Below are 26,601 nucleotides of genomic sequence, written 5' to 3'. Positions count from 1 at the left end.
GCTATGTTTTAACCCTCATCCGGACAGAATCAGATGGACTTCAGTTCAATTCATTTGTCGATGAGTGTAAAAAAAAAAAATCCTAAATTGCATCCAAACAAAGCGCTTTAGCTGAGTGTTAAGATGCTATGGGTGTGTGGTATGCTGGATTGTGGCAGGTGCTGGTAGTTGTTCATGTGTGTTAGTGGAAGTCCTCCTCCATTAACATGATGTCTTTGGGTAATTCTATTATAAAGGTATAGTGCTCCTACTGTGTAGACTCTTCCCTAATCACTGAGGGTTCTTGTTTTTCTGCAGTTATTAGTTTAGCTTCCCGTTTGTTCCCATCCTCATCACTTCAGTTTTTAATAAATCAAGTTCTTCTGAAGCTACAACAGAAAAAAATGACTAAGACCTTTAGCTTTCAGAATATTGATGGAGTTTGTGCTGGTATTATTTTTCTGAAGAGTAAAAACACTCCATATTTCTCTAGAGTCTGAATTTTAACAGTTTTTTGGTTGCAAAAATGAAAAAGATCCAGGAAAAATAATTTAATTCTAAAGTATTTCTTTTTTCTTCAGTATTTTGTCATAGTACTTTTGTGTCTTCTTATATATTACAATAAATGTTTATCCTGTTCGGCCCACAAACTAAGGTGTGATTTGGATTTTCAGGGGCGGAGTTGCTCAGCTCTAAAAGCCACGCCCCCTCAGAGGAGATTTTGGAAACAGAGGCTTCAGATCAACATGAAAAATGACTTTTTAAGACTTTTAGGTTTTGGGACTTCAGTTAAAAACTTTTTAATCATAATTAAAACACTACGGGGAACGTTTTTTTTTAATTAAAAATTGTAATTGGGAGACTTTAAAAAAATACTTTTTGTTGACTTTTTCGATCCTAAGTCTACAATTTTGTGAGAACTTTAGTGAAACAACATAAGAAATTATGTAAAATATTTCTTGCATATATTATTTGAATATTTTCTGTAATTTTGTTAATTTTTCTCACCAGAAATACTTTTCTTTTATGTACTATCATTAAGTTTAATGCATTTTCCTCTAATAATAACATGGGCTTTGATTGGTAAAACCAATCCTTTGCGATGATGAGCCTCCTCAATAACTTTGAGGCTTTGAGGTGCTCTACATCTTCTACTCTGGATTCCATTTCTCATTGGGCTGTTTTTGTAGACCTCGTGGAGGCGAAGGTGGTCGGCATTCTGGATATCCTGGACGAAGAAAATCGCCTACCTCAACCCAGCGACCAGCACTTTACTGAAACTGTTCACAACAAGCACAAGGATCATTTCCGCTTGACTGTAAGTGACGCCGTCTAGAGATAACCTGAATAGGATTTGAATCTGTACATAGTTCTTTTTTGTTTCCTGTAGTGTCAGGGTAAAGTAAGTAGACTTAATGCTCCCATAAAATCTCAAGTTTTTATTGGTTTGATCATTCCAACAACTCCTGCAATCACCAAAAGATTTATCAGTCATTTATCTTGAGTTTTTGCTTTCAAGCCACATAGAGACATGACTGATGATTAGCCCGGCAGCCTGCAGGCGGCACAGAAAATGAGACTCTACCTCCTCTGAATATTTTTAGGTGAAAAATATATATGACATATATGACAGCTTTCATGCTGCTTAATGCATTTGAAGTGCCTTAAGTGGATTTGGCTCATAAGACATAAAGGGAAATGGAAATAATACGGGAGGAGGTACTTCAAATATGTACTACAGTACTTAGTGGTACTCAGACTGCTCCATTGATCTGTTTTAGGTGGTATCTTTATCTATTTTATTCCAGTTTAAACATCTTAATCTTTGTTTATCATCATAATCTCTATTATTTTTTCTATTCAAATTGAGGCGTAAATCATATAAAGCTGATAAATTTCTCATGATTTTTTTTTTTAATTACTTCCACTTTGGCTAGAGATTAAAATTCATCCCAGAAACTGATGACACATAATTGACAGCTGAAATTGAAATGCCTTAATATTCATTTCCAGCTGCGCTGCTGCTGAGGGACAACACAGGGAATGAGTCCTTCTGTGTGTTTCTGTGTCCCTCAGATACCCAGGAAGTCTAAGCTTACCGTCCACAGGAACGTGAGGGATGACGAGGGATTCATCGTCAGACACTTTGCAGGAGCCGTGTGCTATGAAACGGTGACAGAACACTTTGATTTCATTCTGGTTTTGAAATGGATGTGAAGCAAAATGACGCCTTGCTTTTTTTCTTGGATCGCTGGAGTTTGGAGGAAACACCTGTAAGCGTGAAATGAAATACCAGCTCTTGTTAGATTAGACAGGCAAACGGACCTCTTCTGCTCTGAGTTTTCAATAAAGCAGGAGTTTGGGGCTCTGGATCTTTATTTTATTGTGAAAGTCTTTAAGCGTTTATTTGAATTTATTTCTTTTTCAAGGAGCAACACTTTCTCCACCTGATGTTTTCTAAAGCTATTTTATTCCTATAACTCCTAAAAAGGTTTTCTCAAAACTTGGATATGTATAATTTGATTTACTGTAACTTTTTTATTGTTAGTATGATCAACGTAATTCCAGTAGATTCTGAAGGAAAAACGTTAATGGTTGAAAATTTACAGCCTCAGGTGTTAAAGGGTTAAAATCCTCAAACGTGCCTTTTTTTTCCTTTTACTTTTAGAAATATTTTTCGCTTTTTCACATTTTTTAACAAATGACACGTTTTGACATCTCCTTTGCTCAGACCAAGTTTGTGGAGAAGAACAACGACGCTCTGCACATGTCTCTGGAGTGTCTGATCAGCGAGTCCAAAGACCGCTTCATTCGAGAGTTGTTCGAGAACTCCAACAACAGCAAAGACGTCAAAAACGTGAAGCAGAAGGCGGGAAAACTTGGCTTCATCAGTGTCGGGAACAAGTTTAAGGTAAGCTGGAGAACAGACTTGTTCAGTGTTGCCGGGTTCTCAAGGGTTCTCAGACTCAATTGACCTCGAGTCTGGGTCGTATGGGGTTCCATTTGTGTCAAAAATATGTTTATGCATCCACTGTCTATGTCTTTGGTCCATTCTCTATGTCTACTGAACACGTTTATTGAACATGTGCTACTAAGCAATATCTTCTGCATGTCCTGTGAAACGACAGGAGCTAACGACGCTAGCAACTGTTGCTAAGTCATCAGCAAAGAATCATGGACATGCAGAAGATATTGCTTAGTGGACATTACATTTTCATATTAAGGCGGGGGCCGCCAAATATCAACTTGGCAAATGGCCCGCGGGCCGCCAGTTTGAGACCCATGATATTCTGTGTGGAAATCACCTTTACTTCGAAGCTTCTACATTGAAAAAATAAGTAGACAGAAAGGAACACTAATCCTAAGGAGAAAATCACCAGGAAGTAGTTGAATTATCTGTTCATGCAGGAAGTTAAAATTACTGAACAAGAAATCTTATAAGACATCAAACTTTAGAAAACAGGAGTTCCACACAAACTTTACAAAATGGAAAAAAGCAACTGTTAGACGAAGGGCTTCAAACAAAACGCAGTATGGACCAATATTATGTATTTTTTGTGCTAAGTGTAGCAAAAGTATAGTTTTTTTTTTTAGTTTACATGTACCTATTTTTAGTTCATTTTTATTTTGAAAATCTGGTCAAATATCTTAAAATGTAAAATAACACATTTTAAATCTTTTAAGGATCAAATAATTTGCAGTGAATTAAAAACCTTTTCAAACAGAAATGGAACAACTTTTCAAGACAAAATCAATTAAGCTTTTCATTTATTATTAGTTCAAATATCATATGTATGAAATTATTTTTTATAAATGTGTTGTAAAAGTCTAAGTCCTACAATAACTCATAATAAATGTTGGTCACCGTCAGTGAATGAAAAAACTGAATGGATTTGACACAAATGTATTTACTCATTTATGTGAGCACCTGTGAGCGTTTTGTGCATGATGGGAATTCGTATGCGGCTTGTCGCACGAGGAAATGCTAAAAACAGGGAAGGATTTTGGGAAGCCGGAATGGTGCGTCAGCTGGAGGAGGGCGTCTGAGCTCCTGTCGCTGCAGTGCATCATGGGGGGGTGGGAAAGAAAACACTCCAATGACCTTCTGTTCCTCACTGAGTCACACATCTCACTTCTGTCCACTCACTTGAAGGGATTTCTTCGGTTCCTTCTTTTCTCCCCCTTAAACCTTTTGTGCATCTTCATTTTAAGCTCTTATTGTTTTGCTTTATCACATAATAATATAATGAAGCCTTAATCCAGATATTTGATTTATCCTGTTAAATATTGCATTTCCAGTAATCTAGTCTCCTAAATTGGGGTTTCAGTAACTGGAAATTTCCTAAATCTGCCGTTAGAAGAGGTGACACAGACGATTTGTGCTTCGGCAACAGGAGGTGACCTTGACAGCTGGATTCCTGTTTTGTATGTTCAGCGACTTCCACACACTTTCTTTGTGTAGCATCTGTCAGGTCGGTCAACGCAGAGGTTTAATTTCTCTTCTAAGAAGCTGATTGCCGTGTTAAATATTCAACAGTTCCCAGGAAACTTGAGCTCATTTGGACACCTAATTGCTTATTATTTGTCTGCGCACATTCCTCAGCTGCACGTCACCTCGCGGAACTCCCAAACACGCCACCGCGCCTCATTAAAGCACGGGGCTCTGCCGCATTCGTCTAGACAAAACTTGCATTTATTCATCGCTTATTTTGAGAGAGGTGTCAGCGAACGACAGTTCTGGGCTTTTATTTAAAGAAAGGTCTGAATGAGTTGGAAGAAAAAAAGATGGAAGAAAACGATGCATTTAAATGAAAAAATCTCTTCTGACTTTATGTCCAAGAGTTTCAGGGGAAATTGTGAAAATGCAATTTAGGCTCCAAACAGGAGACTGTGTTTGGCATTTTAATGCTTTCACCATTATATGTTTATTACAACAAAATGCATATTTCTATTGAAAATAACTTCCTTCTACAAAACAAATGATTACTTATTATGAGTAAAATATATAAGGAATGTTTTCTCCTCCATTGTCACTCACTGAGCTCTTTAGTGTCTTTGCATTCTTGCTAATGGCTCCTCTAGATAATGTGTATAAATATAGTATAGAACTACAACATTTGCATTCGTGCAGCTTTTGTTTATGCTGTTGTGATGGACCAGAGGTCTGCAACCTTTGCCAGTAAAAGAGCCATGTGGGTCTGTTTGGTACTGATCAAAACCTAATGGGAGCTGTAAAACATTTACATGCATCATTACATTGTTGTTGTTTTTTTAAAATATGAATTATATATGTTTTTGGGTGTGAATAAATACATAAATAATAAGATAAACTGGAATTTTCTCAAAGTCTAAAGTCGTTTTTTACTTTTGTCAGAAGCTTATATGACTTTCTTTCAAAATAAAAGACTTCCTGTCCCAAACAGGAACATTCAAGTGAAGTAAATGTATTTCTAAATAACACAAGGCAAAAAAAAAAAAATTTCTTGTTGTACTTTAGGTTTACTTTGGTGAGCTGTAATCCTTTTCCTACTTAATGCTGCTGTTAACTGGAGCATAAACATGAAACATGATTGGCTAGAAAACGTATATGAAGAATACACAAAAGTTAGCAACCCTTCCTTTTAAAATTTATTTTTATTTTATTTTTCTTTATCCAGTGGAGGGGTAAAAGAACCACATGTGTCTCTGGAGCCGCGGTTACAGACCCTTGACATAGGGGGGCTGCTAGTTTTTCTGGGTCCCCTTAAAAATACCCTCTGCAAAATGCTCACTATCATCATACAAAAATGCTTAAAATACTATTAAAATGTATGGTAAATTCTAAACGATACATAAAATTATAACCTACAATTTTAACATTTAAGTTTCCATTATGTAAATGTAAAAAACGAAGCATCTGTAAAAATATATATCTGTGACATTTATGTCGCTGACATAATATATGATATTTCTTTAATTTGCTTTCCATCTTGATGTCTCTACATTTGTAAATGTATTTTGGCTCAATTCTCTTAAAGTTTTGCTACTAAAAGGGACGTAGTGATTCAGTCAAGCCACGATTTGTTTCACAGTTTTAAAGTGACAATTGTGAATTTTTTTCTAACTTTTTTTTCACAACACAATGAATTAAAGATATTTTAAGGCCATATATGTTTTCTTTTTGCCACTTACATCAAACTGTCTGTTTTCCTACTAACATAAAGGATTCAATACAAATAAACAATTATACAGTGACATGTTTTGTCTCTAAAGTCACAGTAAAATGATCATTTTTCCACATGTGCACTTTATCGTCATAAATGAAGTCAGAATCTTTTAACATTTAAGCTTAATGAGAGAACTGCTTCACAAAATCAAGAGACAAATGAGTTTCTGTTTATCAAATTCAACCAAAACATTTTATTTTTCTAAACTCTAGTCACTAAATTTTGCTAATCTAGGGAAATCTGTTTTTATCTGGAGCAAAGTTATGGTTTTAATTTTACAGCAACGTTTTTGCAGTCTGAGCCACCAGAATTAAGTGTTCCAAGGAGCCAACAAAACCGGTCATTAAGTCTGATGCTGCAGTTATTTGTTGTCTAACATCTGAGCATAATGTGTTTCCTTTAAGTCCTTTTCTTCTGAACAAATATGTCTGTATTACCATAAAAGGTGGAGGCATTCTAAAGAGCTACACATTTTCCTGTGCAGAAGCACCACTTTCTGCAGGACATTTCCTCAGGTGTTTATTCGCACAGCAGTGTTCCGCCTCGGCGCTGATTGTAAAGTCATTCCTAATGTTGCTGTCTGCATCCGTCTGATTAAGATGGAGTAAAGGTAGAGCCTGCAAGACAAGAAAAGTGTAGGAGAATCCTAAAGCATCTGCATAGCCGGTATTCACTGAATGATGATGAGAAATTAGTTCATTCAGTGTGTTGTTTAGACTTTATTTCCCTGAGCTGCAGCTCACCTCCATCTCCTAGCGGAATTCCCGCATGGAGTCCGCCTCAGGCAGGGATGAGTCTTGATTGAGTTCTTATTACCTGTGAGATCTGTAGTGTTTTCATCCTCACTGCGTCGCTCCTCCTCCTCGGTTTGAGCCATCTTCTCCTGCGATGATTACGGAATAAAGCCCAGAAAGACGAGCTGAAAGAACTCAGAAGAGAACTTGAAAAATACATGGAGGCCGTCAGTTGTGGAGAGCTCCTTATTTTTCCATTGAGTCGACTCCAAAGTTTTTTGCAAATTCAGAAGCAATCACTGGAATGTTCCTTCCTGAAGACTCATGCAAAGACTCCCAATACGTCAAACCGATTGACAGTAAATTAGAAAAATGTTAATAAGCCTCCACAACAGGAACTCTCTAAGTATTTATACTATTTTAAATCATAAAGATGCTCTCCTGGTTTAAGTATTTCCAGGTTAATCTACAAATACTTTCCCATAAACAAGGAAAATGGTGCATTTACAAACATGCATATTTGTATAAATATTAGAAGTGTATGGCTTTCAATTTCGGCCAATAGTCACATCGGTGGCTATGGCTGTTACTAAAGTATCACTAAGTCAAAGAAAAGATTTGCAAACAGCTTTACCCACAGGTTCAAACTAGCACTTTGCAGAAAGACCATAAAAGCCCCTAATTTCCTTTTTCTTCATGTAGTTATTTCTGGTAGCTGAAGTTTTTTCCCCAGAAGAAACGACATCATCTCAGAGTTAATGGAAGTCGCTGAGCAGAGGCTGGACATGTGGGGAAAGCAAAAGAGAATATGCAAATATAGTCTGAAAGTTAATTACGTTTTGGCCACAGTCCTCTGTGAAACGACCCCTGTGGTTACAACACTTAAATTATTAGCATTATTAAGCAGTTGGAGTGTCAAATAACAGCCTCGTCTTCTGATTCCCTTTTTGTTTTTGCTACTCCAAGATTAAACAAAGAGATCTCATTTCCCCATCTACAAACAGTAACCCCCCCCCTCCAAAAAAATAAAAAAAAAATTGATTAAGTACAAGTTTGGCGCTTGGAGATTAGAGGCTGTTTTTGGATTTTATTAAATGCTATTAACACCATCTCTGCGTGAAATTTGATTTGCTTTAATGAATTTTGTTAATCTGCTGTTTGTCATCAAGAGCTTTCTCTTAAATTTCAGCGATGACTGTGTACTCTCGAGATAGACAGAAGGGAACGCTGGTGCGTCTCTCACTTTCATGGAGCTTTAATTAGCTTTTGGCTTCATCAGAAGCTGAAATATGCCATTAAAATTATTTTTTTCTGTGTCCAGGAAGAGAAGGGAAATTCAAGTATAGCAGAAACCATACTTTTAGAATAGATATTATATTTTTTTATTTTATTAGATTTATTTTTTCACTGTGATGGTGACCACAAATCCCAAAATGCTGGTTGGTATCTTGGCTAAAAAAAAATCTGTTTTTTCTGAAGGTCTGAGACATTAGGTTGGTCGCCTGATCCGAAGTAGCAACACTGACTTTTTATTGTATTTTTGCAGGTTAAAAATATAATTGAATTCACATCAGCTACTAAGTGCTTGGAGCTCGTCAGTCTTAATATAAAACACCTTACAACAAAATTGACATAACCAACACAATAGATTCCAACCTTATTTGGTTCTTAGGTTTGATTTTAACTAGTATGGTAGTATTTATTTCAGGCAATGCAGTGTTTTAGTTAATATTTTCATTCAGAAGTGGACTCTCAGACCCATCAAGCTAGTTCTCTGCCCATTTTGAAGGGTGACTTCATACCTAACCAAGAACTGTGACATTCATTGAGCTCATCTAATGACTGTTGGTTCTTATAAGCCCAAAACAAACAAAAAAACATTGACCCTGATAGCACATGTTAAGACCAGCAGCCGTTGGTTTAATCCCCTCATTTGGAAAGTTACACTTTGCTGTAAAAATAAATGTAACAATATATTTTTTTACACATGGGTTGGATGGATTATAATTTGAGCAGATTAATGTTAGTCTTTTTTCAGCCCCGCAAAGAAATGTAGGGAATTTACCACATTTCCTCACTACTCACTGTAAGTGCACTACATAGCAGCTAGAAATTTCCCAGAATGCTCTTCAAAAAACCAGTATGCACCGATGCTGACTATATTGGCGAATATGGACCACAATACAATATTAGTACTTTTTTACAATTGCAAAGGACACATACCTTCAAGAGTTGGGCTTTAAGGTGGAGTTGAGGGATTCTTTAATGGGGCATAAACTATGTCAGCGATATGTTCTTAAACTGTTTTTTTGTAATAAAGATCAGCAAATGATGCGATTTCAAATAATGGAAAAGACGCCAAAGACAAACCTTTTTTGTCTGTGTTTGTTAATGTGGCAGCATCAGTAAGACAAGAGAACGCAGTTCTTCTTTGACCCATGCTTGTCTACTGGTTTTAAAACACAAAGTGCTCTTGTGTCGCCGTAGTAACCAGGTCATCCCAGCTTATCATAGAGAAGTTAGGGTTGTCCCTGAAGTCAGGAGACGGCAAACAATAGTTTACATTGTTAGGTCTGACAAATGTAACTCTTATCTATAAGGCATACTTGAAAGTATTTGGAGCCAAGGAAAAAGAGGCATAGACGTCTACGAATTAATTAGTAAAAAACTAAACTTTTTGTAAAAAATAAAACCAGGAAAGAAAGAGTTTTCAGCAATAATTGTTAGATTTTCTGTTTTGACTCCTAGCTGCCTGCAGAGTGAGAGGACTCCAGGTTTTCCTCTAACTCTGCAGCATTCTTACCTCTAAACTTTAGTGTCGGATTATTCCTCCCCGTCTCAAACAATGAGTCAGAACTCATCCAGAACCGCAGGGTGAGAAAAAAGTTCTGGCTGCTCCAGAAGACATTGAGACTCGATTGTTCAGGTGCTTGATTCTGATGAACTCGGGTCTAACATCACACTTGACAGAAATACGGTTGGAGTTTGAATGTTTTTGATGGTTTCATGCTCTACTAGTGATCGCAATTTCTCCTCATAATTTAACATTAATAGTTTTCTCCCCAAACTCCTTAAAAAATTCTTATTAATGAATACAATAAATAATGTATATAATAATCTATATTCATTTTCAAAGAACTGCCAAGCAAATTCAGTTTTGCTATAATATTCATTGAACAAAAAGGCAAAATCTCAAAAAAATTGCTCACCCAACAACTGCTCATGTTAGATGTGTTTCTGCACAAACAATAAACAGGTCAGTAAGACGCCTAATAAGCACACACATTTCAAAGTAAAGCTTTCAGCTTCAAAGAATGGATGTATTTAGAAAAAAAAGCTCCCAGTGTCCAAAGAGAGCCTGAAAGATTATTATTATCAGGTCCCTAGGAAGCCAAATAAATGAAGAAGTAGAGGCACCGAGGACTGTTGCACAGTACTGGATGTAATTTAAATGAAAAATCCTCCTTAGTGTTATCTTTTTGTTCCTCACATCTCACTTTTTTTGTTCCATTGCACAGCAGGGACTTGCCTTCATGCAGAATCTTGATATTTTCATTTGAATGCCAAACTGTGATTGTGCTCCCTGAGCGTATTTGATAAAAATGCTAATGTCAGGGTCTCTGTTTTTTTTCTTTTCCTTCTGCAGACCCAGCTGAATATCCTCCTGGAAAAGCTCCGCAGCACGGTCAGTGTTTGTTCCTTGTTTCTCTCTGACAGTTTCACGTGTTCAGCCTCTCACCGTGCAGCAGGCCGTCATCTGGCTCTGCATGTCTCATGAGACAAACACACCGTTTTCCATTTCGTCCTGGGATGCAAGATTCATTGCGTCCCTTGTTCGATGTGAACGATATCATGAATTGCTCATGCAGGTTGTGGTTCCTGCTGTCAGCGTAATGACTCATGTTTCTCTTTGTTTCTCTGTCATGTTCGAGCTTTCTCTCCTCTCCTCTCGTTCCTCCAGGGCTCCAGTTTTGTTCGCTGCATCAAACCGAACCTGAAGATGGTCAGCCACCAGTTTGAAGGAGCTCAGATTCTCTCGCAGCTGCAGTGCTCTGGTCAGTTCTGTCAACGCTTGTGTTTAACTGTCAATTCATCTGTAGTCAGAACATTCCCAGTGGTCTTTTAATTATGATGGTGCAGTCTCTGGCTAATTTAAAAAATCTCTGTTGTTTTCTATGACATAGTTTCTGCAGAGCGACAGTAGTTTGTTAGAAATTCACCTCGGAGCTAAAGAAGTTCTCAAAGTTTTTAGAGCAAAGGGCCAAATTAAGAACTCAACATTAGACTGAGGGCCAATTTTGGTAAAAAAAAAAAAAAATAGAAAAATGTTGTTTTTAACTACTTCAATGGTCAAGTGTTATTAATACAGTTAACTGACCATAAGAACAAACAGAGCTACTGCTTTCAGCAGACATTATTTTACAAACTCCCCGTCACTGAAGGGGCTTTCTCTCTATACCGGTGTCGTGCCAAGGTACATTCCTCCTGCCAGAATTTATTATCCCACTTTCTTGCATCGTTGATTTGTTTCATAACACTCATATTTTGTCCCAAAAATGGTTAAAATAAGGTGGATGATTATAATAGACTTAATTCTGGGGCTTTGATGTGTTTATTGTCATATTTTCACATTTTTCCACATATTCTAAATAAAACAGCTTTTTGTGTTAAAAAATAATCTTTGTTTGGCTAATTTAAGATAAGAAATGCAAATTGTGAGAGTGACTTTGCAATAGAAGCATGTAACATTGAATAATTAATAAAAAGTTGTTGCCTCTACATCACATTTTTCGGGGGCACAGATTCTGGCTGGCTGGATCAGCTACGACCTGACAGAATCTGTGCCCCCCTTCGTTGTTTCTCGTAGAAAATGTGGGGAAAAAAATTCAAATATGACATCAGACTCCCCAAATCCCCAGAATAAAGTATGAGATAATCATCTACCTTCTTTTAATACTGTTAGGGACAAAATATGAGCATTAGGAAACAAATCAACGATGCCTGAGAGCGGGGAAACATTCTGGCAGGGGGAACGTGCCTTGGCACAACACCGGGCCATTTCCACAGCCACAATGTAGCTAGCTTCTGTCACGTCTTCGCTAGATTTTGACATTTTTGTGAACATTGTTGTTGGAGCTTATTGTTAGGCTCCTTGCCGGTAAATTTTTGTCATAATTTTTATGCAATGCTTAATTCTTTGAGCATTGCATTTGCCTGCTTGCAAATCAGGCTCATGACTTTAACCAGCCCATCAAAGTGACAAAGTAAGCATCTGCCCACTTCGCTTGAAAGCGACTTTTCTCCTTGTGAACATGTTTTTTTTCCTCAAAAAACCTGCTCCCACTCTCTCTTCAAATCCCACCCATCCTAACATTACTGGTGCAATAAAAATGGCGAGCAAGTACAGTTTCGATCCAGATTCAGCCTCAGACAAGAAAAACAAAGAATTTCAGGGATCTGTTTGTCTACAAGGGGATGCATCAGAATGGAGTGGAGAAGGAAGACTTGGGCTTGCTGTAGTAGCTTATACATCTACAACCTACAAGCTTTTTGAGTAAAAATTTTGAGTAAAGAGATGCTCAGAAATGTAATTATCTTTATACATGCCTTACATCATCAGAAAGGGAGAAGGCTCTTAAAACATGTTCATTTATAGTGTAACCAGTGGAAGCTGTTTTCGCTGATGAAGCACAAAATAACACATCGGCACCGATGCTTGCCTTCGTTTGTTCAAAATTGGTGAAAGTTTTAAATCATTACATCCTGTGAGCAATTATTACCAAATAACAACAAACCCTAAAGAGCTCATTAGATGAGTGTTTTTTAATGTTGTCTTTTAATTAAGACTATAGGCGCTAAACCTTTTGACTGAAATGAACTCTCTTAATTACAGAAGATTAATTCATGTACTTCTGCAGTCATTCTCTTTTTCAGCTGCAAGTTTGCTGTAAACGGATCTGTCCTTAAAAATAAAAAAATCCTGCATGTTGGATGGCTTGGACAAACTCACAGCCCAGCACTTGGCTTTCAATCCACTGGATTACTGTTATTATTTCTCTCATGAACCGGATGGTCATTGTCTTTACAAAACAGCTTCACAGTGTGTCGTTTAAAAGCCAGGCAGCACAGTGAAAAGGTCGCATGAATCTGACCCCCATAAAAAAAGCATACAAGTCGCTGCTGCTAATGATAAACTGTTAATTAGAAAAGTTGCATTACCTGCGATAAGGCTACTGTGAATGCTTTCTGCTGAAAAAAATCGCTGAAGATGCTGAAGTTTTTTGCAGAAAATTGCTGAAGGGATTTGCTGAAAATGCACAATGTCCAATTTTCTAAAACTTTAAATTTCGCTAAAGAACCATAAAAGAGCGCTGAAGTTGCCCTAAATTTCTGAAAATTTGTTGTAAAATTGCCTAAAAATCCTCAATCTGTTCCAATTTTGCAAAAATATTTAGCGCGTTGCTTAAATATGATCTAAACTCCAAATTAGCCCAAAAAACCTCAATAGATGGCAGGTTAGCCAAAATGTTGCTTAAATACTAGCTCCAAAATAACTTAACATTCCCCAGTAGATTAAATTGGTAAAAAAAGTCAGCCTGTTGCTAAAATAGAAGCTAAACTCTATACTGGCCTAAAAACTCCAGTAGATAAAGAATTAGCCCAAAACATTTTCATCTTGCTAAAATAATAGCTAAACCCCAAATTAGCATGAAAAAACCCATTAGATGTCAAATCAGCCAAAAAAGATAACACATTGTTTAAATACTAGCTAAACTCCAAAATAGCCTAAAATTCCTCAGTAAACTAAATTAGTCAAAATTGTTAGCCTGTTGCTAAAATAGAAGCTAAACTCTAAATTAAACCCCAGTAGATGATAAATTACCCAAATGTAACAGCTCAATGACAATTTTTTTAAATGACTATAGAAGAGGAACACATAGACCATGAATATATTTAAAGGATTGTTGCTAATTTACTTAAAATATGGTTTTTGAAGACTTTCTCATTCATTTCCTATGGGGCATATTTTGCTTAATATTTCAAAAACGTTAAAGTTTTATGAATACCAAAAGTTCAAGCATCAATGTCCTGAACGAGCTGAATATTTTGATTCAAGATTGCTGTCACCGCTGAAAGTGTGATTACGTTTTTACGTGCTAAAAAACACACTTTTTAGTACCTAAAAGTAAACATTTAAATCTGAAAAACAAACACTGAATTATTCCCTATTATTTTTGTCTTCACTCAGTCCACAGTAAGTGAGTGTAAAGAGCCTAAACCTGTCTGTCACTTGTCAGAAAGTCTCTGTGGATTACAGACACAGGAAGGGGGAAAAACTGTACTTTTTGACAAGATAAGAGCAGGACATTACATATTCATCATTTTCATTCAACAGGGAGAGCTCACTCTCCGAGTCACCTGAATCTTTTTAATGAAAATACAGGACCCAAGTGACATTGTAGCTTTCTGATATTCATTTTATTAATTTTTACTTGTACTAAGATTTACACAAAAGTTGAACATCCCGAGAATACATCAAACAAAAAAGGCAGAGAAAGATTTTTTTTCTACATTTCTTATTTAAAAAATAGAAGTATGTGGACCACGTGACGACACATGTCAAGTTGTCAGGTGATTGAGTTGTAGATTGAGCAGTGGGAAATGTCACTGCACTCTCCCTTGTAGCCACCAGCAGAAATATCTGCTACAGTTTGTGTGCTTCAGCGATCATTTAAAATGTATTATTAGAGTGCCAACCGTCAGTCAAACAGCAGTAAGCTTTAGCTCTGCTCAGACAGCTGAATGTCGCCTTTCAACGAGAGCACTGTCCTTCTGTCGATCTAAAACCTCGTTTTTAAGAAAATACTGACAATACTCACAACTTCACAATTATAAAAAATCAACTAACGTGTTTGCTTTTATTTTGAAAAGTTATTTTTGCACTACATGGAGTCGCAGTTTTTGTTTCCTATCTTGGTGTGGAGACAAACTGTTGATCTGTCCTGCATGTCTGTGTGCAGTAAATGTTCTGTTTCCACCTCTGTGCTGGGGGGATGCACATACGCCGACCTTTAAAAATAACTGCAGATACGCATCAGTGGACATGTTGTGAAGTAAAGCTGCAGTCGCTCATTCGTGTCTGTTCTGCGTGTAAAGAATTTTGTTTCCTGAGCTTTGCATTTAAACTCCTCAGGACCCCTGGAGAAATGGAGTAAATTCAGGAAGGAACATGTCTTTAGGTGTTACTCCACCGGCAGTACAAACACGTTAATGCAGCCCAACACATCAGCTCGTAAAATCATGAATACAAAGTATCTTCAAAGGTTTAAAGCTCCGCTGTGAGCCCGAGTCGGGGAGAATTCCTTAGAGGAGACAATGCAGAAGCAAAGACGTACTTCTGATCAACAAGAAAGCTTCATGTTTGCTCAGTGTTTTAGCTCCAAGCAACAATCCTCCAGCTACCAATGAGAAAATAAAACTAGCACCCAACTGGTTCAGCAGGTTCAGAGGAAAATATTAGCAAAATTAAACCGATAATATCAGTAAAAAAAAGGCTCAGGCTTTTTACTGTGATAATCTATCAATTCATGCATTAAACATTACATTTTTTTAACCCCTTGAAGCTTACATTTATTTTGAGCTATGAAAAAAAACGCATGTTTTTGCTTTTGTGTTGATGCTACTTATAGGTAATTTTGGAGCCGAAGTGGTTTGTCGCATATTTGCGACAACAGGCACTAAGGGGTTTAAGACTTATCTAAAAGTAAGAAACCTTTTACATTTGCATGTTATATTTACTAATTAGATGAAATTAAAAACATTAATCAAGTTGAATATAGTTTTTCTTTTGGCCCATAAAGTTAGTCTCTTATTTTGAAAAGTATATTTTTCTTTGACAAAATAAAATAAAATAAAAAAAACAGTTGTTTTCATTTGAAATTTGCTTTTGAGTTGTGAGCAGAATTGTTGGTGTGGAGCAACCCCGCCTCCCTTCCCATCGCCCATAACTGAGCTCTGGGTTTACACTTTCTCCCACTGGCTTACAGCCCCTCACACAGCCAACCAAACATGACCAATACAAAAAAATGTCTTCAACAAGTGGATGAATCAGAATGGAGCAGAGCAGCAATTTTGTGACCCACCGGCGTATTTTCTACGTCACAACTACAATCTTCTTCAAACTGCATTTTTTTCTTGTCTCCTCCTGTTTTCAGTAAAGGAATACTCAGAAATAAGCTTCATTTTCTTTATATATGTCCTTCATTATCAGAAAAATGCTACAAGATCATGTCAGACATCAAAAACACACTTTTCTTTAAGTAATTATTGAAGGAACCAGAATTATTTTCCCGTTGGTGGCAAATGTACTTCTGAAGATATAAAATTTCAAGTATTTATCATCAATATAACTTAGATTAAATCTTATAGTATTTCCACGGGGCACACTTCATAAATATAGTGGTTGTCATTTTGAAAGAAGTAGCTAAATGTCAATTTGAGAAACACAAACATTTCAGAAAAAAAAAAAAACAACACAAACATTTAAAAAAATAAACCCTCAAACAACCAAAGGACAGAAAAAGCTTAAAAGGTTTACAAATGTTTTAAAGTTAAAAATTGTCACACTTTTATCTTTCGTTTAAACTCTTTAAGTTCAAACATTGGTTGAAAAAAAGGCCAGTTTTATAAAATAAAAATGAAGATCTGATCGTGATAAACAGATCGATTGACAAGCTCTACACCCAATCAGGACGCAGAACTTGATGTGCTGTTAAAACACAACAAACAAACAACGAAAACACTCCATTAAAAAAATTCTGTGCATCATAGTGATTTCTTCCACTTGTTTTATTTTCATCAGAATCCAAATTGTTTGGCACACTACTGCCCCCTACAGGTGGAGGAATGAATTTTGAACTTGAACTTTGCTGTAGTGGCAAACATGTCTAAAATGTAACCTTTAATTTTTCACCCTCTGTGTCCTACTTGAATGCAGCCTATGCGGTTGGGTCTTTAGCATTGTTTTATTTTTATTTTTTTAACTTTTAAAGGTATGGTGTCGGTGCTGGACTTGATGCAGGGCGGCTTCCCCTCCAGAGCGCCCTTCCACGAGCTCTACAACATGTACCAGAAGTATATGCCACCCAAACTCACCCGCCTTGACCCACGCCTCTTCTGTAAGGTTAGTCCTTTGAGTCTCACCGTCGAACTGGAAGTCTTACAACACTATTGTCACTACTGTAGTTCCACACACTTTTTTTTTTTGTGTGTCTGCATTGCAGGCTTTGTTTAAAGCCCTGGGACTAGATGAGAACGACTTCAAATTCGGCTTGACCAGAGTGTTTTTCCGCCCAGGCAAGGTGAGACTCTTTGAAAGGCAGCTTAATAGAAGCATTGTTCACTGAAAGGAACATAATGGATCCAGAGGTAAGTGCATTAGTCATTTTGGCTGCAGAGGTGAGGTGAGATTTACAAGAAAACCTGAGACAACAGAAGGTGGGTTTTCATGGTGCGACCAGATCAATAATTCATCACATTTGAGTTGGATGAATGAGGGAACTTTATGTGTTTGTTGCAGAAGACTTCAGTAAACAACTGCCAACACCTTTTAAATAAAGTCCTGTGCTGCCAGTATCGTCTTTCTGCCACATAATATAAATACTCTCAATTTTAAGCAAAAGTTTTTCTTCTCATAATAAAACCCTCAATAGTTTTAGTCTGGAATTTTAGCTGCCAAAATGTATGAATTTTTCTTTTTATTTCGTGTTTGTTGAATGTGTATTGTTTATACTTTTATAAATTTTTCTTCTGATTTTAATTTTAAGAATAACTCTTATTGATAGCTGGAGTTTATATTTGTTCTCCCCTTTTGAACCTTTTCACATTTAAGAGTACTCGTGATCTATTTTAGATATGATAAACAATGTAAACAGGAAGTGCAGTTGTGTCCTCTTCAGGTTTGAGCATTTAAAGGGGCCATACTGAGATTTTCTTAAGTCTTTCAGAGTAAATTACATACATGTAAATGATCATATATTACCTTTGGAAAACTAAAAAAAAAAATTTATTAAATATGAGTTATTAATTCATTTATACCCAGAAGTAAAACAACTCGATCTCTGAGGCTCCGCCTTTCGCTCCCTGAGGGTGCCGCCCACTTCATGACGTCGTCCTAGAGCCGGCGTATCAGCCACGAAAAAATGAAGGGACATATTTTACTTTTATTTTTTATTTTTAAATATTGATGTCGGCCAGCATACAGTGCAGCTCGTTTGTTAATGCCCCAAATTTGACACAGACAGATTTTTGATGGCTAATGGATTCATTTTGGTTAAGATTCGCAGATTTCAGAGGATAACTTAGAAATGCATGAAAGGAACAAAATACCAATTTGGGTTTTTTTTATAGTGATGATTGAACAGTATAATGCACTTAAAAGCTCAAAAAATAGATTTTTTATGGTATCCCCCTTTTAATGGAAACTGTGACTTAGAAGAGGAGAGATCACTGCAACAGTTCCTGTTTTTTTAATTGAAAATATGACGGGAAGTGGATGATTTTTAAATAACCAAGGTGAACCTGGCACATTTATAAGCTTTTATGTCTTGCAAGAACTAAACGTGAACTATTCTTGGGTTCCAGATGGAGTTTTGCTGCATTCACTGCTCTCATCCTGTGCTCAGTTTGCAGAGTTTGACCAGATCATGAAGTCTGACCCGGATCACCTGGCAGAGCTGGTGAAGAAGGTCAACAAGTGGCTCATCCACAGCCGCTGGAAGAAGGTCCAGTGGTGCGCTCTGTCCGTCATTAAGTGTAAGCAGCACGCCGTCTCACCGACACGGGAAGCTCATGCTGCAGCAGAGGGAAAAAAAAGGATCAGAACAGTCTAATGAAAGTTTGTTATTTAGTTGCTTATTACATTTACCAAAAACAATATTTTTTCATGGTTTGTTTATCACAAATTTTCTTGGCCCCTCACGATTTCTTGCTTGTTTTTTCTCCTATACTGCCTGAAACCATGGTAACCGCTGGGACTGCATTTCAGGCTGAATAAATAATGCTCAATAGATTTTTTTTTTTTTTTGTGCGTTCTTCTTCTGCTGTCTAGCTTTGCTAGTTTCAGAGCAATCCCTCATGAGCTCTAAGCTCAAACAACCCCCCCCAAAAAATCCAAGAATCGGTTTAGTAAAACCTGGATTTAAATTTCTTTAGGGAGTTTCTGAATTCCCACAACAATCACAGACTTTTCATTTAAAGTTTAATTAAGGGTAATTGAGGGGTATCCCTGGAAAGATTATATCACCCCAAATCAAATAATCTTTAGCTATGACACATCGTCATCCAAACTCGCCTGTGCAGCCAAATATTTAGGCCAAGAGTTAAACACTTTCTAATTAATCAAATTAAGCTGCGATAGGAGAATTATATACATAAATCAATCACATTACGACTGTCATAACATGCTGCAGTGTGTATCTGTGCTACTCTGAATGATGGTCAGGTTTGAGATAAGAAGGGAGTAAATGTGGGTTAGGAATTTTAAGATATTCTAACAAGGGAGGGAATAAAATACAAAGGAAATAATGTTGCCTTTCAGTTTTTAGCTAGTTTGTGTAATGCAAGTGAAACACAAATGGCTCTACGGCTACTTCAATAATATCTGAAAATGTGGCGTTCCATAAAAAAAAATTGTTTTTGGTATTTTTAACATCTTGTGGCATTTTTCTGATGATGGAGGACACATATAAGAGGAAATGAAGATTAAATTCACATTTCTGAGTATTTCTTTATTCAAATTGTTGAAGTGAATCAGGAGCTGAAGAAAAATGTTGTTAAAAAAAAAAGATTTCATTTTTTACATAGAAAATACGCTACAAGCTTCCTGCTTTAAACAAGAACTTTCAGGGATGGGAAGGGGGGCGGGGTTGCTCCATGCCAACAGCCCCCCCTACAACTCAAGAGCCGAATTTCAACCCCCTGCTGCTCTGCAGAAGTCATTCTAGAAAAAAAAGACAAAGATTTTGGGGTTTTTTTAAAAAGAAATTGCGTGATCATATTTTTTTTCTAATATCTCCTCTATTGTTAAACTCTTCCAAAATTTTAATTTTTTTAATTCCCTTAAACAAAATCTGCCCTTATTTTATATGTCATAGACGAGTACCTACGTTTATTTTTTTTATTATCTTCTTCTTAACCTTTTTTGTGTGTTTTTATGCAAATAGGTTGCAGCACAAAAAATGTAAAAATAAATGACAATTTTAAATGATTTTAAATTAGAGCTGCAATGATCTAATCTAATCTACTATTGAAATAGTCGACAGCTAATTTAATAGTCAATTAGTCGTTTCTTTATCATTGTCTTCGACAGTAGTCTTAATCCGGGTCAGTAGTGATGTCACAGGAAGTTCTAGAATGGCTCTGGTACCATGACAACACCTTCATTTCAGATGCCGACCTCATTTGATTTAATCTAGTTTTAATACCAGAAATAAATGAAGGAAAGAAGATGCACGATTTATTAAAGGTTTAATCAACTATCATCTTCATTGTCGTTATTTTTAGCTAGTTTAAATCTAATGATGGTTTCCGATTAGTCGACTAATCGGAAAAATAATCTGTGATTAGTCGAGTATTAAAGTAATTGAATGTGGCAGCACTATTTTAAATTAAGCAATGATGAAAAAAATGCATTTAAATACCTGGACGAAGAGCAGATTAAAAACTTCTCCAAACCAGGTAGAAAACATGTCACTTTCCAGGTGCAGGTCCACAATATTTTGAATGTCCTTCCTCTGAATCCGCCAGTTTCCTCTTAGCTCAGTAAATGTCATCAATTCATCATGGTGTTATTGATGGTGGAGAGGTTAGATATTCTGAGGTCATAACCAGATGAAATGAGTTTGGCAGCGAGTAGAGATGTTATCGATTCCTGTCGCTATTTATCTTTCACGCTTCGTTTCTTCTCCCGCCCCTCCTCCAATCCACGCTTTAATTTTCTCCTTTCAATTCAAAGTTGCTTCAGTGGCGGGACAGAAAAATCATCTGTGTTGTCAGAAGGAGGTGGGAGGGAGATATAAATGATAGCTGGGCAGGGAGGAGGTCTGAATTAGCCAAACTAGAGCTTTTCAGATCATCAATAAAACATGTGAGGAGCCAAAAGCTGAGCACAACTTTTGCATTCTTCAAACCTAAATTGTTTAATCTTGCTCCTATTTTTTTTCTATTTACAGCCTCACATTTTGTTCTGTTTTCCAGTGAAAAACAAGATTATTTACCGGGCCGGCGCCTGCATCATGATTCAAAAGACGGTCCGGATGTGGCTCTGTAAGAGGAAACACAAACCTCGGTTGGTGCCGTTTCGTCTCTCCTTCATTATCTTCCCTTAGTTCCCACTTTAACATCCTAACCTTGTGGTCTTCTGCTTACCAGTAGCCTTCAACTTTTCATTTCCATTTCTTATATACTCCTCCACACAACCCTCCTCCTCCTCGTAATTTGCAATCATCTTTGTCTTTTCCTCCTCTTCTTCATTTCCTGACGTCTTCACATCATCCACACACACATTTCTCCTCGGAGACGATCAGCTGCTTCCACTCGCAGCTCCATCTCCTTCGTATGATATGCTGATTATAAACAGACAGGTGGGAGCAGGTGAGGAGGGAGATGAAAGAGAGGCCCTGTGTCCTCTGCAGGGCAGACGCTGTCCACTCGTACGCACTGTGGGACTGTGTAGGTGTACTGATGCGGTGGGGTGTGTGATTACCTGGGCTGGGAGGAGTGCTGATGACTCCAGGGGAGTTTGGATAGAAATTGAGATTTAGTGAAGCAACACGGCGAAGTGACAGATGGGAACGGAGCTGTCAAAAGTTAGTTTGCTGCTAAGAACGGCTGTCGAGCATCCCTGTTGATGCTGCAGAGCTTTACTACCACGATGATCCGAATTGATTACAGCATAACTTATGTCCAACAATAACCACAACTGAGATCATCATTGAGGGGGTCGTCACGCTCTACAGGAACAGCACATAAAGCCGCATCATTGTTAAAAAATGATCAGGAAGGAAACTCCTCGCCGTTCGTCCCTGTGGCTGCAGTTTCCCTTTAAGTTAATAACTCGGAACGTTAAATATTGTTCTTATTTTATGACATTTTGAAGCTTAAACCTCGCGGTTTGCTTTGAATAGCCTCAGGTTAAAACCATCCAATGAACTTTTTTCTCATTGAATTTGTTTTAAGAATAGTTGGTTGCTTTTATTTTGTTAGAGAATAGCGTTTGTAATCAATACAAATCCAATAACCATCAAATCCTGTGTTTAGAATGTACAGATCTAACTTTGGTGGTTTGCATACCAAATACATTTGTTGCTCAAATGCTTTAAAATGTCAGAATTTTAAATGTTGGATGCATTCTTTGACTTGAAGTAAACGCAGTGTCCTCATTATTATAAGGAAATCCCCAAAACACCAAAACAAATGTTTCACTACATTTCTTTTAATTTAAACTTTTTGGATAACCAAAAGACTTCTAGCAAACATTTTCTGTAATTACCATATTTCTAGTCATTTTTGTGTCAAAATTAAGTAAAAAAACATTTATTTTCTTTTTAGCTCTGGTATTATAGAGATGGAGACAAACATAATCAGTTTGAAACCTCGAGGGTTTTATGTTTTGTAGAGGAAATGACTGAAGTTAAAAAATATAGAAAACAAGATGTTTTCTGCTGTTAAAAGAGAAAAAAAATCTACAAATGTAACTAGTAGAATTTGTTTTGGTAGGATTTCATAAGTCCTAAACTTTGAAGACAAAAATAAATCTTTAAATCAACAATCAAAACTAATTTTAAGATATACTGTTCTGGTAATTGAAACATCTTAAATTAAGCATTTTTATTTCATTAAAGAAGGTACATTTACATACAACTTTTAACTTAAAAATATCCAATTCTAAGTGCTACAAATGGCCAACTATCCTTATTTCTAGACCAAATAAGTCTAGAAAATCACATTTTAAGACAAAGTTGTCAAAATTATTTTTTAACTAATTGGTCTAAAGCTGGTTTGTGTGGAGATGATGCTTAAAATAAAATACAATGGTTTTAAGACTGAATGACTCAGCAAAATATTCAAACAAGTTTTTACATCTTTCTAAATCAGAAGTGTTTAACCTTCAACCCTTAAAGATCCATTCGGGTCGATTTCTCTCCAACCAAAACCCAGTAGGAGCCACAAAGTCTTCATTCACCCTTTAGAAAAATAAGATACTGATCTATATTTATGTTTTTGCTACTGACGTGATACATTTAAATAAACTATTGAGAGTTTTTTTGGCATAAATAAAGCATAAACATGAAACAAAAATGAAATAGTTTATAACTTTTCACCGAGCTTTGCATGACTTCCTTTCAAAATAAAAGATTTCCATATGACCATGTCAATGCAGCAAATGCAATCATCAGTGATTTTTTTTTATCTTTAATGATTATTAGATGATTTTAATGATTATTAAAGTCATCAATGATTCAAAAACTGTTTATTTTACTGTTTCTGCATTTCAGCAACAAATTCATTAATTTAACCAAAAAGCTAACTTCAGAGCTAATTGAGTGATCCCTACCATATATTGAAACCAGGAGACACACTTTAATTCCTTGAATTTGTTCAAAATGTATTTGGGTTTTATAATCCAGTGGATTATAATTTAATTAAGCTTTAATTGTGGTTGTGCTTACTGACAATAAATTCATTTGCTGTGATAAATGTATGGAGCTAAATTGGGTCCAATATTATTTGAGAGCAAAATAAAACGAATAAAAAAAAAATTGGTGTTTCGCCAAAAAAAATGTTTTTGTATTCTGAAACAATTTTAATTATTTTTAGCTTCAAGTGTTCTGTTTTTTTTAGGTTTCAAAACTCAAAATTTCAATTTCAAAAACTTTTTGGGCAAAACTTTTTTTTCACTTTCAACTCTTTGTTGAAAACTTTTGTCCACAACGGGGCCGAAAGTTTTCAAAGTGAAATTTTCAGATTCGTAAACCAATAGAAAGAATTGAAAGTGAAAAAAAGATTCGAAACTGATATAGTTTTGAAATTGAATTTTTTAGTTTTGAAACCTAAAAAAATAGAACATAATGATAATGAAAATAATCATGTTTATGTTAAAAAAGCAAAAGGTTTTGGACATTTTTGGCCAAGCACCAATATTTTTATTCAATTAGTTTTATTTGGATTTCATATATTGGCCCTAAATTATCTCCATATAAATGAAGCTCGAAATTAAGTCCAATATGATGTCAATAAACCACAAAGTATTGATGGAAAATTATGGCTACCGTTGTTAGGATCCTTGTTGAATGATTCATTTTGTCCTTCAACTGTTTGTGAATGACTTGAATAAAATTTAAGTTAATTCACTTTTTCTTTTCAAACTTCACTACTTATTTTTTTTTAAACATTTTGTTTTAACCAAAGAGCCACAATAGAAGGGTAAAATACCCCTGTTCTAGAAAGTATTACTGAGTTGGTTTATATAAAGTTTAAAATATATTCTTGTTTTTATTTAGTGTTTTCATTGTGTTTGTAGTGTTTGTAATGTTGATGTAAAAAGTTGAGATCACTGCAAAAAAATGTGAGAATCAAACACAGCTTCAACAATTCAGGTGAAACGTCCCCCTTTGAAAACACGTGTTCTCCTCTGTGTTGTAGCATTGATGGTCTGGTCAAGGTGCGCAGCTTGAAGAACCGGATGACCCGCTTCAACGAGGTGGTGGCCGGCCTGAAGGAGGGCAAGCAGGAGATGAGCAAGCAGATCATGGAGCTCGACGTCGCCATTGACAACCTGATCATCAAAATAAAGGTGGGAAAGCCGCTTCACTGTGCCTGCAATGCCTTTCGTTTTCTGCGTTTTCTGCCTTGAGACGGCCGACGGGGAAGTATTTTTGATTGAAAATGTCATTGTTGTGACAAAAGTACCAATTATTCTGACAAAGTGATTGACAGCTTGACATTAAACCACATGCTGGAGCAGTTTGATTGACAGGTACTTTAATAAGACTCTGCATAGCAAAACTGGGACGTGTGGGATCTTTCAAATATTTGAAATCCAGGTTATAATCTTTTTTTTTAATGTTTAGTCATTTTTTTTTTTAATGGAAGAGCTGACATGAGAAATTATAGTTCTGAACGTTTACCCTTTAAACTGATGGATCGCCAGGGCCCCCGATTTATTATCGTAAAGTTATTTGCTTTTGATCTATATTAATAAGTTTGCACTGACATCAAATTTGTCCTTCTCAGAGATACCCCCCCCCCTTTTCAAATTTTGTTGTCAAGTAAATGACAGTTGAAGGAGAAGGGCTGTGGTGAAAGCAGATGCTCATGCATATTTATCCGGTGTGACACGGCAACATGCTTCCCTCCCCAGGTTTACACCTCCAGCCCGCGTGTTCCCGTCAGATGACAGGTGAACATTCAGTTACTGTGAGAACCTCTGTGATCACAAGAATATTTCATCAAAGTTGGACTTCTTGAGGCGGAGGGAAGGATTTGAAGAATCCTGTGATACAAGAGAATGAGGCTGACAGCGAGGATTAGGAAAGCTCTTGTATTTTAACCCGACTAGCTTAAATCAGCACTTCTTACGGTCTGATTTAACATCACAAAGAGAGACTCCCAGTGCGTGACAGTCGGGCTTGAACCCCAGAAATCTCCTAACAAAGGTTTTCTTCTGCATGTTTGTTCGTCAGAGCACCATCATGTCCCGCATCGACATCGACCACGAGTACAAGTCTCTGGTGACCCGGTCGGAGCACCTGCTGACAGCTCTGCAGAACAAGAAGAAGGAGGAGGAGGAGCGCGAGCGGTTGCGACGCATCCAGGAGGAGATGGAGAAGGAGAGGAAGAGGAGGGAGGAGGAAGAGCAGCGTCGCAAGCAAGAGGAGGAGGATAGGCGACTGTAAGTTGAGGAGGAGGGGAGTCTGTTTCTTTTTGAGGCTTACAGGAAGTAGTTTTCTCTTTACAAGGAGGTGGGATCTTAACAAACTGCCCAGTCAGAATTTACACAACAATAGTGTTAAAAGCGCGATTCGTACTCGTCAACATGTTTATCGTTGAAGAAAATTAAAAAACAATTTGCATCGGCCTTTGCCCTGAAGTTAGAAATGCAGAGCTGATGACATTTCTCTGTGCAGTCTGGCTGAGTGTGTGAGCAACTGTAACTGTGCGCACCTGTGAGTGTGAATACCCGCCTGTGAGTGTATGTGCGCGCCTGTGAATGTGTGTGCACGGCTGTTAATGTGTGCCTGTGAATGTGTGTGCACGCCTGTGAATGTGTATACGCGCCTGTGAGGGGATGTGCACGCCTGTGAATGTGCGCCTGTGAGTGTATGTGCGCGCCTGTGACTGTATACGTGCCTGTGGGTGTGCGTGTGCGCCTGTGAATGTGCGCCTGTGAGTGTGCGTGCGCGCCTGTGATTGTGTGTGGGCCTGAAAGTGTGTGCGCGCGCGCCTGAGTGCGTGTGCGCGCCTGTGAGTGTGCGTGTGCGCCTGTGTTTATGTGCCTGTGAGTGTGTGTGCGCGCCTGTGACTGTATACACGCCTGTGAGGGGATGTGCGTCCACGCCTGAGAGTGTGTGTGCACGCCTGTGGGTGTGCGTGTGCGCCTGTGAATGTGCGTTTGTGAGTGT

At 37.1% G+C, this 26,601-nt stretch overlaps 1 protein-coding gene across 12 annotated transcripts in view; it reads left to right on the top strand.

The window, feature by feature from the left end:
- myo6a (myosin VIa) overlaps nt 1–26,601 on the top strand; it is a 136,139-nt gene that overhangs the window by 75,410 nt on the left and 34,128 nt on the right. For all 12 annotated transcript variants that reach the window (XM_024290722.2, XM_024290720.2, XM_024290718.2 and 9 more), the window contains exons 16-26: nt 1,170–1,297; nt 2,056–2,151; nt 2,711–2,890; nt 10,566–10,604; nt 10,881–10,974; nt 16,972–17,102; nt 17,203–17,280; nt 18,604–18,733; nt 21,176–21,266; nt 24,623–24,773; nt 25,663–25,871. In XM_024290722.2, the coding sequence (XP_024146490.1) occupies nt 1,170–1,297; nt 2,056–2,151; nt 2,711–2,890; nt 10,566–10,604; nt 10,881–10,974; nt 16,972–17,102; nt 17,203–17,280; nt 18,604–18,733; nt 21,176–21,266; nt 24,623–24,773; nt 25,663–25,871 (1,327 nt within the window). The remainder of the gene's footprint in view (nt 1–1,169; nt 1,298–2,055; nt 2,152–2,710; nt 2,891–10,565; nt 10,605–10,880; nt 10,975–16,971; nt 17,103–17,202; nt 17,281–18,603; nt 18,734–21,175; nt 21,267–24,622; nt 24,774–25,662; nt 25,872–26,601) is intronic.

Source organism: Oryzias melastigma, linkage group LG24 (assembly GCF_002922805.2).
Source record: "Oryzias melastigma strain HK-1 linkage group LG24, ASM292280v2, whole genome shotgun sequence".
Classification (NCBI taxonomy): domain Eukaryota; kingdom Metazoa; phylum Chordata; class Actinopteri; order Beloniformes; family Adrianichthyidae; genus Oryzias; species Oryzias melastigma.
This window is presented reverse-complemented; position numbering and strand designations above follow the sequence as displayed.